This window comes from Leuciscus leuciscus, assembly GCF_965113295.1.
Source record: "Leuciscus leuciscus genome assembly, chromosome: 21".
NCBI lineage: Eukaryota > Metazoa > Chordata > Actinopteri > Cypriniformes > Leuciscidae > Leuciscus > Leuciscus leuciscus.
Window position 1 is genome coordinate 16,869,023 of NC_138745.1, and position 16,624 is coordinate 16,885,646.

The following is a 16,624-nucleotide window of genomic DNA, read 5'->3' on the forward strand; positions in this document are numbered from 1 at the left end:
TTTTAATGTTTTTTTTTTAATATATTTGTTTGTTTTTACATTTCATCGTTTATTTATTTATTTATTTATTGTCAGCTTTTGAATTTTATGCCATATGCGCATCACAGTCTGTGAAAACTGAAAGAGTTTGCTACGGCCGGATTTGTGCGCCAGTTCAATCGATTCATGGAAAAGATCCGACTCAAATAAACGATTCTTTTATGAATCGGACATCGCCTCTACACGCGTTCGTGAGGCGTGGTTTAGGAATAGGAACGCGTCCATTACAGAGCGTTTAGTTGGCGGTGACAGCGCACGGTGGCGTATCAAACATCCTCTTCCGTGTTTTTTTTGGTCCACTATATAGATCGATCAGTGTTTTTGGCCAATTGCTTTAGAACCATTCAAGGACACCAAAAGCAAGCTGACCATCATGAACCCGTTGTGTAGCAGATGTGACAAGATTGTGTACCCTACAGAAAAAGTAAATTGTTTGGACAAGGTGAGTGATGCTTATGTTGTCTTAATACAATAAATTTGTATTGAATAATAATTATCAAATCGTGCGCGCAAATCATAGACATCAGTTTAAACATGTTTTGCCTAATTTATCACTGAGTTGGCTTCACTTTTCAACTTCCTGTATCAACACATTGCTATAAACGAAACAAATTATTCAGTTGGCTAATTTACATATAGATGCTGCAACATATTCGGGATTTTTCTAATAGTGTTGGAATACAACAATCCTTTGTAACGAGCGTGTGTTTTATTACATGATCTTGATTTGATTTCTATTATTTATCTTAACTGTTTAAGAAAATACGTAAGCGTAGCCTTGTTAGCGGTTTACATTCGATGTATTTTAAAGGCCTGTTGGGGCTAGTTAATTGTCCATAAATCAATTAAAGAGACTATTAGACTGTCAAACGGTACATAGACATTTTTTTATAAGGGTGTAATAGGACTGATGACTGTCTTGTCAATTTTGGCTTCTTATGACCCCCTGGCATATAGCCTAAACTGCATTGCACATTTTTTTTTTCAGTTTTATTCTTACTATATTAAGTGGACATGCTATTGTGGTTTGATTTACGGTGTCAGCTATATCTATTTTTAATATACTCTGGTTGATGACAACACATCCTTTCCGGATGTCACCTGCAGGCCATGACATGTTTGGTGCATGCGATGCATTTAAACTAAATGTTGGTGGTTATTTTGAGGGGTTTTGTTATTGCGGAAAGCAACATATTGTTAGGACACATGTAGCTGACTTTGTGGTAGATAGATATGTCTATTTATTTATTCTTTTTTTTTTTTTTTCTGTGAAAGGCATTGACTTGATCAAAAGTGACAGTAAATAATTTACTCTTTTTTTTTTTTTAAGGATCGCCGATATGCAATTAGAAAATAAATTGCCTAAAGACGAGCAAAGTTTAAGTAAAATTATGCATGACTTTCTGGCTGTAGATGAGAAGCGTGGTCTAAGTAACTGCATTGCCAACAATATCATATTAATGGGAGTCCAAATGTCTCTGAGGTGCTTTATCGAGCATTGCAAATGTGAAAGTCTTGTTTTTATGAGGCTATATAGGACCACTTCCTCTGCAGTGTCCTGGATTCTGGTAAAACTGCAGAGTATTTGCTCGTTTATTAACCTTTGTGCTGGTGTACAGTTATCAATGTGGTTTTATTTCAGACATTTCAGTGATGACATTGAGAATTGGATGCTCTTTTGCGTCCTATGTTTGTCATTGAATAAAAACAACAGATGTGGAAGAACTTTGCCAAATGATTGACTAGTATTAAAGGTGCTCTAAGCGATGCCACGCATTTTTTAGGCCAAAACATTTTTTGTCACATACAGCAAACATCTCCTCACTATCCGCTAGCTGCCTGTCCCCTGAACACACTGTAAAAAAACGCAGTCTCTCTAGACACCACAGGCTCCACAAACGGCAACAAAAACAAACTGGGCTCACCCGCACCACGAAACACAACAAACAGTGTTCCAGCCAATTACCGACAAGAAGAATTTGAGGGTGGGGTTTGGGGGGTTAGTGCACGTACACATGAAGGGGGTGTGGAGGAGAGACGAGAGAGAAGCATGAAGAGGGAAGTTTGAATTATGGCCGACACACGACCAAAGAGACGACGTTCCGATTAACAAATTGCAAAGAAGAGGGACAAGGATAAGAAACGCGCGAAGTACCAAATTTACATCGGAAAAACCTTCGAAAGGTGGCGAGAACTCCGCCGGCAGAAGGGCTTCCAATCTGACATTCAGTTGCTCTGTTTTTGCAGAACAGGTAAATCCATTTTTCTTTCTAAACAGACGTTCATGTTCGCCAAACCAACACAAGGATGTAATTAGCTAGAACGGTGAATACACAACATATATGTTTCTAGCAGCTAGCGATCAATCTCTATTGTAAATTCACAGTAGGGCGACAATTTGTGTGAATGATGGTTTCATCCACTGTTTGTTATGAATTCGAATGTTCATTTAGGCTATTGACAACTTTGACTAAATTTGTTTACGCCGCCGCCGTTGTTTATGCTCACTGGGAAACGCGAAGCTATTTCTTGCTATTATTGGGTCCTTGTATGGGAGCTATAGTTATAACCTCAGGTGGCGAAATGATTTTAAGATAATGTTTCTCTTTTTCTGCATTCTGTTCTGCAATATATAAAAGCATTTATCTAACTTGGTGACATTACACATTGAATGAAGTATCAGTAAAACTTAACTTTGTAGTGACTACTTTGACTTTCCTTTATGCCGGAAGGGAGGGGAGGAGGGAGGAGACGGGATGAGGAGGAGGGAGGGTCTAGCTAGCCTCCGTTTTGTTTGACAACAATTCAAATGTCAACAAGAAGTTACGACTCCCGGCATCGCTTAGAGCACCTTTAATGCCACTGATGTAGAAATTATAGGTCTTGGAAAGTCTTATAAAATTCAGTGAAACCAATAAGATCAGTTTGAATTTTTGCTCATTAGATAGTTAGGCAAATACGATGTCAAAGTTTATAACAGTGAGATGAGCTAGGCTATTCAGGTATTGTTGAATACAGAGGCCATAGTTTGAAATATAGTCTTTATTTGCCACACAACTGGGCTTGGTGGAATTTGTTAAGCAACAATGAATAACATCACCATCTTAAAGGTGCTCTAAGCGATGCCGGGAGTCGTAACTTCTTGTTGACATTTGAATGTTGTCAAACAAAACGGAGGCTAGGTAGACCCTCCCTCCTCCTCATCCCATCTCCTCCCTCCTCCCCTCCCTTCCGGCATAAAGGAAAGTCAAAGTAGTCACTACAAAGTTAAATTTTACTGATACTTCATTTAATGTGTAATGTCACCAAGTTAGATAAATGCTTTTATATATCGCAGAACAGAATGCAGAAAAAGAGAAACATTATCTTAAAATCGTTTCGCCACCTGAGGTTATAACTAGGCTATAGCTCCCATACAAGGACACAATAATAGCAAGATAACGTTAGCTTCGCGTTTCCCAGTGAGCATAAACAACGGCGGCGTCGTAAACAAATTTAGTCAAAGTTGTCAATAGCCTAAATGAACATTCAAATTCATAACAAACAGTGGATGAAAACATCATTCACACAAATTGTCGCCCTACTGTGATTGAGTATCACTACAATACGCACTACAATAGAGATTGATCGCTAGCTGCTAGAAACATATATGTTGTGTATTCACCGTTCTAGCTAATTACATCCTTGTGTTGGTTTGGCGAACATGAACGTCTGTTTAGAAAGAAAAATGGATTTACCTGTTCTGCAAAAACAGAGCAACTGAATGTCAGATTGGAAGCCCTTCTGCCGGCGGAGTTCTCGCCACCTTTCGAAGGTTTTTCCGATGTAAATTCGGTACTTTGCGCGTTTCTTATCCTTGTCCCTCTTCTTTGCAATTTGTTAATCGGAACGTCGTCTCTTTGGTCGTGTGTCGGCCACTTCCCTCTTCATGCTTCTCTCTCGTCTCTCCACACCCCCTTCATGTGTACGCGCACTAACCCCCCAAACCCCACCCTCAAATTCTTCTTGTCGGTTATTGGCTGGAACACTGTTTGTTGTGTTTCGTGGTGTGGGTGAGCCCAGTTTGTTTTTGTTGCCGTTTGTGGAGCCTGTGGTGTCTAGAGCAGTGTTTCCCAACCCTGTTCCTGGAGGCACACCAACAGTACACATTTCGGATGTCTCACTTATCTGAACTATATTTGTCTGGTCTTGGAGTCTCTACTAATGAGCTGATGAGTTGAATCAGATGTGTTTGATAAGGAAGAGTTTGAAAATGTGTAGTATTGGTGTGCCTCCAGGAACAGGGTTGGGAAACACTGGTCTAGAGAGACCGCGTTTTTTTTACAGTGTGTTCAGGGGACAGGCATCTAGCGGATAGTGAGGAGATGTTTGCTGTATGTGACAAAAAATGTTTTGGCCTAAAAAACGCGTGGCATCGCTTAGAGCACCTTTAAAATACAGGGAAGTCCCCCTTTAGCAACTTGGGGTTAAATGCCTCACTCAAAATCACAATGGTGATAGCTTGTTTTGAACAAAACATTTTGGTTATCTGATCATTAACCACAAGGCTACACAATTACAATCTAGAGATAAGCATCTCTTTTAAACTGGTGGATTCTCTATAACAGGGTTCCAGACTGCGACCAAAATGGTCGCATATGCGACCATTTTTTGAGAATGTGCGAGTTAAAATTTTATGTGGTCGCATTTGTGCGAGTGCATGGTTGTTAAATTCACTAGGGCTGTACTGTCCCAGTCGATTAGTCGATTAATTGGTCGATACGTTCTGGTTCGACCAAAATTCTGATTGGTCGATTTTTTTGCCGCATTCATTTCATCAGTTTTGCCGCGTTTATTTCATCAGTTTTGGCGCGCTCATTTCATCAGGTGGAAAGCACTAACTGCTAATGGGGGTGTTTTCAGAGTACCCTTGTTTCACTGTAACAGTCTGTCTTCAGAACACCCCCCTTGTTTTCACCTTTTTTGGATTAGCCCAACCCAAGAGAGAGCGATAACTATAGAAGGTTTGATGCTGAATATTATTTATTTAATTGTGAGAACGTTTAATAGTCAGTCCTCTTCTAACATGTCAACAACAAAGAAATCGACAGTGTGGCAGCATTTTGTTAAAATTGATAACAGGAAAAAGGTCGAATGCAAAGTTTGCAAGCAACAGTTTTACACAGCTCGACGACAAACATGACATGACATATCATCTAAAAGTGGTAAGCTCACTTGTCTGCGTTAGCTTGCCCTGTCTGTTTTGAGTAGGCTATATGAACATATCAGTATATTTGCATATTTCAATGTTTTAGTGTGATAACCTAACTTTTTTATTTTTTATTTGGAGCCTAATGCGCAATTGCGCTGTGCTGTTGGTTGTGTTAGTTTTGAGCCTAGGATGCTTTTTTTTTCAGTTATGCACTTTATTTCGTTTCTGCTCTTGATCTGGTTTGTTTAATAAATATTATTTTTTTATTAAAGTGGATGTGCCTTTTGTGTTTATTAACAGTAAAAGCTTTAAGTTAATAGTCTATTCGTCTATTCGCTCATGTTCAGCCTCTCTCGGTGCGAGGACATGCACGGTGAAATGATAGTGTCTGACAGTTATAACTTATTATTATAATATATGACAAAAATAATTGTCTAAATTATGTTGCATATTCCTCAACAGTTCTTGCGATGATATCACTAGTTGACAACATAGCCTAGTATTATTTTCGGAAATCATAAGCTATGATATTGCGCAGGTGCACGTGATGCAACGCTGTCAGAGCCGACAGACTCGAGTGTCAGACTCATTTCAGTGCAAAATAATTAGGTCAAAAACGATTTAACCCTCTGAGGTCTGAGCTGTTTTCTGGGCCATGGAGGTGTTCTGACATGCTCTGACATTTGTGTCTAGTGACATTTTCATGGCTAAAGTCTGATTACACTGTATTCAGCACAAACTCTGCTACAATAATATATCAGCAGCATGTATGTAAAAGTTTGTAGTTTTGAGATAATGACATTTATGCGTGGTTTGTGAAAATACAAAAAAAAATTCTCACTGAAATAAGGCCATGAAACCCATACTGATTATTTCTTCACAAGACTTTTGAAAATTGTATGACATAGCCTAGAATATTTGCTCCAAAACTATGTGAAAATCACCCTGACTGCTCATTCAGATAAGACAATATATTGATTTAAAATTTCTAAGACGTGTTTTGTGTGACAAAGCCATATGCGAAAAGGCGTGATCATCTCATGAATATGTAAGGTTTTAACACCTGAGAAAGACAAAGACACTCCCCTAACTGCCCTATTAGGAGCGATCAGGCCCTGTCATTCAGAGCAACCTTGCACAAAGAATGAGGAGATTTAAAAAAGAATGGCTTTTAGATTGTTTGGATTTATTTACAGCACAATACAATCCAAAAATACAAATGACAAAAGAGCACATTGAAAACAATGATCCAAAGACAGAGACCTTTGTGCCATTCCTAAAAACATTGTACATACCTTTAATTTCCAAGGTGTTTGATTTTCACTTTACCATGTTCATGTACAGAGACTCATGTGAATGTTGAAGTCAGCAGGACTCAGTTGCATCTGGTCGCTGAAAGAAAAAAAAAAGAAAAAACTGTGACCATAATGATATCAAGAGAAACTATAGGGCTGCACGATTTTGGGAATAAATTTTAGATTTTTCTGGTTAAAATTTCTTTTTAAAATTCACAGAATACACACACACACACACGTTTCCAACAATATATAATGAACACCAGGTTTGTTGTGCCTTGTAGGCATAGGCTACGCAGTGCTGCATAAAATAATAATAACAATAAATTAAATCTTCCAAAAGATTTCAAGAACAACTACGCTAGAGAAAAATATATTGATTATCATATGTTACTTCAAATGTTTCCATTCGTTATGATGATATGAAATGAGATAATAGTAAAAACATAAAGCCTAATGTTTGGTGCATTTTTCCTTTCAAACGCAATCGCGCTCCAAAATATGATACATTAAAACTCACAGCGCGCTCCAAAATATGATACTCAAACCCACAGCGCGCTCCAAAATATGATGCATTCAAACGTCATCGCGCTCCAAAATATTAAACATTATGGTTATACATATCTATGTTTGAGCAGATATCCACAAACAGTATTTATCAGGAAACACGGGTCTAAATAGTATAATATTCACCATATACAGTATCTAGCAACAGTTCAACTGCAATGTGAAGTTTATGCAACAATACCATAAACTAATAAGTAAGAATTTCATACCTTACATCTTTCTTGTCTTCAAATCGCGTTCTTCTTCTTCTGGGGGTAAATCCAATGTAAGCTCAGACGTGTCTTCCAAACTCGACGAAAAGCAGAGACTTGTGAAGTGTTTTGGTGTTTTGTGTTTGAGGTAACGAGGGCGTTCGCGTTCCATGTGGAGATTTGCATGTGAATCACTTTTGCGCGAGTGGGCGTGTCGAATTAAAAAGTAATTAGCAAGCGTTTGAGATACTGGACATCCTGTTGGTTTTATACAAATTACTTAAACAGAGAATATTTGTTTTCTTTGTTGTTGCTCATAAATGTGTGAGAAGTATTCGCTGAGTTTTGTTTCAGTTTATAGACGTGCTCAAGAAAAAAAAGTTCACCGCGACGGAGAGGCAGAACGCACACCCTGTTTATTTTCTTTATTTTACAAAAGCACAATGTTTTGATTTGATTGTAAGTGGACACATACAAAAGTAGAAATATCACAGATTCTTTTTTTATATTTCTTTTTTCTGTATAACCATAAATGACGGAGTAATTTAAGTTTATGTTGCTGCTATGTGAAAAAAATCCAGCAAAACGCGTCGGCGCGTTTCTCGACCTCAGAGGGTTAATATACTGCAAATAGCCTACTAGTTTTTTATGTTTATTTATTATTCATTTAGTCGGACAACAAGGCTACCAAGTACTGCGCACAGTGCGCATCTAATTAATTTAACTATATATATATATTTTTTGTCATTTTTAGTCGATTTTAGTCGATTTTTAGTCGAAAATTTCAGGACTTCAGTCGACCAAGATTTTCTTTGGTTGAGTACAGCCCTAAAATTCACGCATGAATTTTCCTGCATTGAACTTGTTTTAGCGCCCGCCAAAGTTCATTTTTGTCCCGCCAAAGTCTTATTTGATCGGTGAGTAATGTAGATGAACTGCTGCGCGTGACAGGGCGCATGTTTAACTGAAAGAACGAGCAGAGAGAGAGAGCCCCGGTCGCGCGCACGCACTCTCTCTCCTGAGCCAGGCGAAAGTGTAAACAAGACCTCACCGTCTCCAAACTAAGCGCTGTCTTGCTTTCTCTCCCTCGCACATATTAATCAAAATAAATCGACACGGTGGTAAAAGGTCGGAAGACCAAAGTTTCATGTGGAGCATTCAGAGATTTTTCTGAATTACCGCTGGGTGTGAATTGTGCTAAATAAGTTGCCTTATCTTCTCTGAAAAGCGTTCCGGACATTCAGCTGACATAAAACAACACTTTAATTAAACGAAAAAAACTATCCAGTGATAAAATGTTTTCTGTGTTGACACAAATCTTGGATGTCCATGTCCGAACTGCTGGGATAATCACACAACGCGCACGACACATTCAATTCCCGAACTAATGACTCCTTCGAACCGATTAATTTTAATGAATGGTTAAAACAACAGATTTTTCCAACTGTGAACTCAGGAGACGTCTGAATCGGTGTATAACTAATCAGTAACACTTTACAATAAGGTTCTATTTATTACATCAATTACATAAAAAGTACAGTTTGAAACCACTTGTTTTTTTGAAAAGCATATGACTACATTTTTCCACACAGTGCTATCAAGAATCGATAAGAGAATCGTTAAAGAATAGGATCGATAATCAGAATCGTCAGTAGCATTATTATTGATAAAATCTTATCAATTCCCATCCCTATGTGAAGACAGTACAATTATAATCAAACATTAAAGAACATACATGTTTTTTTTTTTGAGAGTTAAAAGATTAAAACATTTTGCTAACACGAGGTCTTGTCACTGTCAGTCTTTTTACATCAGTGCAAAACTAAGGTATGCAGATTAAGACCACTATTCATCAGCATGCATTGATTAATCCCATGGCATGTATAAAAAAAAAAATAAAAAAAAAGGTGCGATCAAATCATATGCTGGTGCGACCAACTGAGAAAGTTGGTAGCACCAGTGCAACCAGTGGAAAGGTTAGTCTGGAGCCCTGTATAAGAGTCCACTCTTAGCCTATAAGTATTTTTCTTGCATTGATTCCATCCTTCTCAGCATTCTAGTTATAGGCTACTCAATAAATGTGCCTTTTTCTCTTCTGTTCTTTCTTGTACAGTATTGGCACAAAGGATGTTTCAGCTGTGAGGTCTGCAAAATGACTTTGAATATGAAGAACTACAAAGGCTTTGACAAGAAACCCTACTGCAGCCAGTAAGTTATTAGTGTTTAAACATATTTATGTTTAAATATTATAGGCTAATGTTATATTTTTTTATTTAATCAATGTTGATTATGAAAGTGAGCATATGCAGCATGAGAAAGATAAAGATACATCATGAGATGCGCAATATGACTGGAGACATGGAGTGACATGATTTTGACCACTTCATTGAGTTTTGTTTTGTAGAAAGACTATTTTTAAAAGATTTTCGTTTTGTATAAATTGTATCTTAATTTTGATCAATGTTTTATCAACCAATTGCCTGTATTTAATAAATAAGAAGCAAATATATAGCAGACAATGTAATAAGGCGGCAGCACGATCTCTTGCATTGCACGTGAACTGGAGGGCGCCGAAACTCAGCTTGTGCATCACAGATTTGAGAAATATAGGCTATCTATTATAGAAAGCTTGAAATGTCTACTTTTAAACGAAACTATTCAAAACGAAAAGAAATAGGCTACACCCTGATTATGTAATCCATATGAAATGTGCATTTCACATGCATTTCTCTCTGGCGTTCATGGCGAGTCCGCATCGCCAACTTAACCATCGCCAACTTAATCAACTTACACCAGTTTATTAATAAACAATTAAATGTCTACTTGCTATTTTTGACACATTCATACTTTTGCCGGTTCTTTGTGGCAATCTTTATGCGTGCGGCCGTGCGCTTGAGTGCGGCTATATTATGTATGCCTACTCGCTCATTATCCTGTATATAGCCTATTTAAGTAATACAATAAAGGGGCGATTTGTCCACTAATGGCTTAAATGAACAACTACAAGTCGACTAGAAAAAACTTTAGTCGGAGGCAGCCCTTTTTCCACATATTTTCGAACCAGCAGGCCATTCTGGGTTGAGCGAGCGAAGCGACCCTGAGCGGAATGAGCGAGGGAGCGGAATATTCAGAAATGCGCTCTCCGTTCACGTGCTCTGATCGGAACAAAGCATGACAAATTCAAACTTTATTTAATTTTCTCCGTAGCTTGAACACTCACTACATTAGAGTTAGTTAACGCTGTCCATTTATTTATTTTTATTTCACGTTTTTAAAGTACAATATTATGTTAGTCCACAGCCCCCCACTTCCCGCGCTACTGAATATATATATATATATATATATATATATATATATATATATATATATATATATATATATATATGAATTATTAATTCATAAAAAAAAAAATTATAAAAAAAAAAAATATATATATATATATATATATATATATATAATATAAAAATATATATAAATTAAAAGGTATTTGGAAAATGTCATTACTTTTTCATTTTACCCATTGTTGACTTTTGTTAAATGGTTTAAAAGATTTCAAAACAATAGAAAACGTACTCGGTTACTAACGTAACCTCGGTTTTCTCTAGAACGAGTACTTGCGTAAGTATCTTACGCTAGGGGAAAACCTCTTTTCCTCGAGATATTGAAGCCAAAAATTATCCTTAATTTTGCAATGATGTAAAACGCATTGCAGCAGCATGCAGACATGGGCGAGACAGCTTGCGCGCCCATTGGCTGCTCTGCGGCAACTGCACCAGCCTATCGATAGAGGCCCCTCATGACGTCAGAACCAATGATGGTGCTTCGCGCCCATTACGTCATGTCCCGCCGAAAGCGGGTGGGGCTAGGGCTATAAATACGGCCCAGCGAGGCTGGTTTGGTCAGTTTTTCATCGCTGAAGCGAATCAGAACATGACGCATGCACGGCAAGATACGCAAGTACTCGTTCCCTCTTCTAGAGAGAACCGAGGTTACGTTAGTAACCGAGTACGTTCTCTTACGAGAGGTCTCTCGTACTTGCGTAAGTATCTTACGCTAGGGGAACACAATGTAAAACGCCGTGCGTGCTTGAGACATAACACTAAAGTCCCAAGGGCAGGTGCCCGGGGCTCATACAGTGCCTAATCACAAGGGACTCACAGAGAATCCGGGAAGAGGGGCTAGAATAGCATCATTCCTGTAATATGGAGCTCTGATAAGAGCATGTTATATCAAGTGTTCCACACAGCCAGGGCGAACTCGGCCTGGACTGGTAAATATGGGAGACTTACGCACTGCCCACAGAAGTATACAGGCGATCAGTGATCGACGCTCTAGCAGTTTCAGCATCCTGAGCCGATAGCATCGGGCGGGCAATACTGAAAAATTAAACCGAGAGCAACCTAGCTTGCAAAGCGGGAACCTCGAGGTTATAAAACCTTATAAATGTAGACGGGGAGGCCCAGCCTGCCGCCATACAGATATTTTGCAAGGCAATCCCACTGGACCAAGCCCACGACGAGGCCATGCCTCTTGTGGAGTGCGCTTTGACACCTATCGGGCATTGCAGGCCCCTGGATGTGTAAGCTAGCGCTATAGCATCAACTATCCATCTGGATAGACTCTGTTTTGACGCAGCTAGTCCCTTAGAACGTCCGCTGAACAAAACAAAGAGCTGCTCCGTCTGTCTGAAAACAGATGAGCGAGACACATAGGCCCTTAACGCCCTGACCGGGCAAAGGAAGCCTGCGTCCCCTTCCTCTTCAGATACCGGCAGGGCCGACAGGGAGATCACCTGTGCCCTAAACGGTGTATTGGGGGATTTAGGAACATATCCGTGCTTTGGGTTGAGTATGACTCTCGAGTCATTAGGCCCAAACTCCATACACGTCGCGCTCACTGAGAGCGCTTGCAAATCCCCTATGCGCTTCACTGAAGCGAGAGCCAGAAGAAACACTGTTTTGAAAGACAAGAGTTTCAGGTCTATTGACTGTATTGGCTCGAATGGGGCACCTTTCATGGCTTCCAGAACCGTGGAAAGGTCCCAAACGGGAACTGAGGGAGGTCTGGGAGGGTTCAGCCTCTTAGCTCCTCTAAGGAAGCGAATGACCAGATCGTTCCTTCCTAATGACTGGCCGAGCGGTGGTTCAGCGAACGCTGCTATGGCCGCCACATAAACTTTGAGCGTGGATGGGGTTCTGCCCTTATCCAGAAGCTCTTGTAAAAAGGAGAGAACCTCCGTCACCCCACAGCGTGAGGGCGGAGTACCACTCGCTGTACACCAGCTAGTGAACACAGACCATTTTGAGGAATAGAGCCGCCTCGTAGATGGAGCTCTAGTCTGTGTGATCATGTTTAACCCTCTGGGGACCAAAAACGCGCCCGCGCGTTTTGCTCGTTTTTTTTTTTAGCAATGAAAAATAAACACAAAATGCTCTGTTAATTTTGATCTTTCATTTTCGTGTAATACATCAATCGATCCTGTTCAGTTTCTATTTTTTTTCTGTATACTCACAATAAAAATAAAGTGTTTTGCTTTTTGACAAATAAAGAAAAACTAACATGATGCTATTTCTGCCTTCTCTCTGCCAGTAAACTCCCATTTGAAACGCGTTCGAAAATTATCTATAACTCCGCGAAAATTCAGTCAAACAGGGAAACAGACCCACGGGCATGAAGCTTGAGATCGCAGCTTTTAAATGAAGTAATTTATATAAAAAACAAATATTATCAGCTTCTGTAATCTGTATAAAAAGAGAGCGACTCCAGTCGAGCTCATTACGAGATGATTCACAGTAATTTGACCACGCCCCGGAGAGCGCGTGCTATTCAAACGCAAATTCTGAGAACCATTTCAGTCTGTGAAACGCCCCCACATCAGCTGTAAACAAAGAGGCATAATATAGCCTACCTTATGGAGAAAATTTTCCGTGCTGATATGAGGAGCAGATCCCGCTGAGGAGTGAGGTAGGCTAAGTTATCCTTTCTCAAGTGTTAATGTGGAATAACGTTATGGAATAACGTTAGTGTAGGCCTATGTAAACAAAAAGATGAATCGCGTTTCTATAATATGAATCGCGTTTCTGTGAGATGAATGAAGGGTACATATTTGTAAAGACTGTTTAGCCTAAATATGAATCGCGTTTCTGTGAGATGAATGAAGGGTACATATTTGTAAAGACTGTTTAGCCTAAATATGAATCGCGTTTCTGTGAGATGAATGAAGGGTACATAATTGTAAAGACTGTTTAGCCTAAATATGAATCGCGTTTCTGTGAGATGAATGAAGGGTACATATTTGTAAAGACTGTTTAGCCTAAATATGAATCGCGTTTCTGTGAGATGAATGAAGGGTACATATTTGTAAAGACTGTTTAGCCTAAATATGAATCGCGCGTCTGTGTGTGAATAAACTGCTTTGCTAGAGCCTACTGAGATGAGTAAAAATCGACTGAAATATGTTGAAATAAAATGTATTTGTATAAGCAACGTATTAAACTGCAAATTAACATTTATAGGCTATGCCCTAATATTTCATAAAAACAACGTTACAGTCAGGCGAAGTATGAAAGACAATATTTTGTTGACTAGATTTGGGTACAGTTTTTACTGTAGAATATACTGTCACATCAAATAAGCTTTTCTGCTCATATATATAAAATACTATTTTGTCAAAAATAAAGTCATAGACTAAGATGTTCCAATGTTGGCTATATTCAAACTAATGAATACATATGATAAAATGTAGGCCTATAATCTTTTTTTTTTTTTTTTACAAAGAAAGAGTACTTTTTTTGCAGAAATATTGCTGAAATTGTAATTATTGTTGTAATTGTAACCTTTTTAATAAAATAGCAAAACATATTTACAAGATAGATGTAAGCAAAATCTTAAATGGTCAATATAAGTCTTCTTCTAAATATATAGGCTATTTTGTCCTTGCATTGTGGCTCAGTCAGTGTCACACCTGAATGAATGGCTAATTATGCAGAGTCATTATGCAGAGTGGGTGGGACTGGGTAATCTAAGGTGTAAACTACTCCTCCCCCTCGCATATTGGCTTTCCAAGCAAAACCTGTTTTACACCATTTAAATCAATGTATTTTTTTTTTGTGAACGATAAAGCAAGACTATTTTCACATAATTTTGAAGCTAGAACTCCAAGAGAAAACATCCATTAGTCAAAAGTCTTGTGGGCACATATTTTGTATGAGTTTTGTGGTCTTATTTCAGCAACTTTCATTTTTATTTTTTTAAATAACCACGCATAAACATTATTCTCTTAAAAATACAAACATCTACATGTTGCTCGCATATTATGGTAGGCCTGTTTGTGCTATATAGAGTGAATTTACACCTTTGCCATTAACATGTTTATAAATAACTGAAAAAAGCACAAATGTCAGAGCATGTCAGAACATCTCAAGGGCCCCAAAAACAGCTTGGTCCCCAGAGGGTTAACACTCCCGCTGGGAGGTTAACGGGTACCCGTTGATGGCCCACACATGTAGGGACCAACGCTCCGGGCAAGGATGCCAGATCGAGCCGTTTGCCTGCGAGAGGAGATCCCTCCTCACCGGTATCGGCCACGGGGCGGTACTCGTCAGACTGGAAACCAGGCTTGGTTTGTCCAAAAATGGGGCGACGAGTAGCACTGGGCATCCGCTCTCCCTGATTCGCTCTAACACCTGGGGTAGGAGCGTGACAGGGGGAAACACATAGAGCGGGCAGCGGGGCCAGACGTGAGCCAACGCGTCCCTGCTCTTGGAGAAAAATTCTTGACAATGAGCGTTCTCTTGAGACGCAAATAGGTCTATTTTCGCTCTGCCAAATGTCCTCCATAGCAGTTCGACTGTCTGTGGGTGTAAAGACCATTCTCCTGTCGGAAGATTGTTTCTGGACAGTCTGTCTGGTCCCACATTCAGATGGCCAGGCACATGCGCTGTCCTGAGCGAGCGCAGACTGTGCTGAGCCCAGACCAGGAGGCGTTCCGTCAGCCTGTGAAGGATTCTGGATCTGATACCTCCTTGGTGATTTATATAAGCCACCACTGACATGTTGTCCGAACGGACCAAGACGTGGTGTCTTTTTATCTGGGGACAAAAGCGCCTCAGCGCGTTGTCGACTGCCATCATTTCCAGGCAGTTTATATGCAGAAGCTTCTCTCGTTCCGACCACTGGCCGAATAACGGTCTGCCCTCGAGCAGCGCTCCCCATCCCGAGGTTGAGGCGTCCGTAGACACCACCTTCACACTCGAGGAAGTCCCCAGGCTTACTCCTGACCGGTACCAGTCGGTCACTGTCCAAGGTTTCAGAGCTGCGACGCATTTCTGATCGACCTTGAGGCGCGCGAGACCGGAGGTCCAAATTCTGCGCGGCGCGCGCGCTTTTAACCAATAGTGCAGCGGGCGCATGCGAAGCAGACCCAGCTGAAGCACTGAGGATGCTGAAGCCATGAGACCCAGCATCCTTTGAAAACTTTTCGAGCAGGACTAAAGCGCCGTGGCGAAAATTCTCTGTCATGCGCTGAATACTTAGTCTGCGCTGCGGCGACAGCTGTGCTGTCATAGACAGCGAGTCCAGATCTGTGCCCAGAAAAGATATTTTCTGACTGGGAGACAGCGAACTCTTCGCCCAATTGACTGTGAGACCTAAATTCTCGAGGTGATCGAGTAATATGGTCCTGTGTTCTATGAGCCCCGACTGTGATCGAGCTAGAACCAGCCAATCGTCCAAATAATTCAGCACTCGTATGCCTCGGAGCCTGAGGGGTGCGAGCGCTGCATCCATGCACATTGTGAATGCGCGAGGTGCCAGGGATAGGCCAAATGGCAGGACTGTGTACTGATATGCCTGACCCTCGAAGGCGAATCTCAAAAAATCGCCTGTGACGTGACGCTATTTGTATTTGAAAATAAGCGTCTTTCAGATCTATCGACATGAACCAGTCCCCTTGGCAAATTTGCGAGAGGATTTTCTTGGTCGTGAGCATTCTGAACCGTCGTTTCAGAAGTGCTTTGTTTAGTCGTCTTAGATCTAGAATGGGTCTGAGACCCCCGTCTTTTTTGGGTACCAGAAAATATCTGCTGTACATGCCCCCTTCGCTCTGAGCTTGTGATAAGGGTTCTATAGCCCCTTTGCTCAGTAACTTCGCTATTTCGGCCCGAAGTAGGTGTGCTACTTCCTTTTTCACCGTAGTATCGCCGCTTTGCGTTGCGGGCGTCGACCGAACTGTAGCGAATAGCCTCTTTCTATAATGTCTAGCACCCACTTCGAAACCCCGGGTAGCCTTGCCCATGCATTTGCACGAATGGCTAGGGGTTGAATGCGAAGCGCGCTCTGGT

General features: G+C 40.3%; 1 protein-coding gene across 1 annotated transcript in view; it reads left to right on the plus strand.

The window, feature by feature from the left end:
* The first annotated feature begins 252 nt into the window (after positions 1 to 252).
* Positions 253 to 16,624, plus strand: part of LOC309485820 (LIM and SH3 domain protein 1-like) — a 159,385-nt gene continuing 143,013 nt past the window's right edge. The window contains exons 1-2 of the mRNA XM_082152878.1: positions 253 to 481; positions 9,397 to 9,491. Coding sequence (XP_082009004.1) covers positions 413 to 481; positions 9,397 to 9,491 — 164 coding nt within the window. The 5' untranslated portion in view covers positions 253 to 412. The remainder of the gene's footprint in view (positions 482 to 9,396; positions 9,492 to 16,624) is intronic.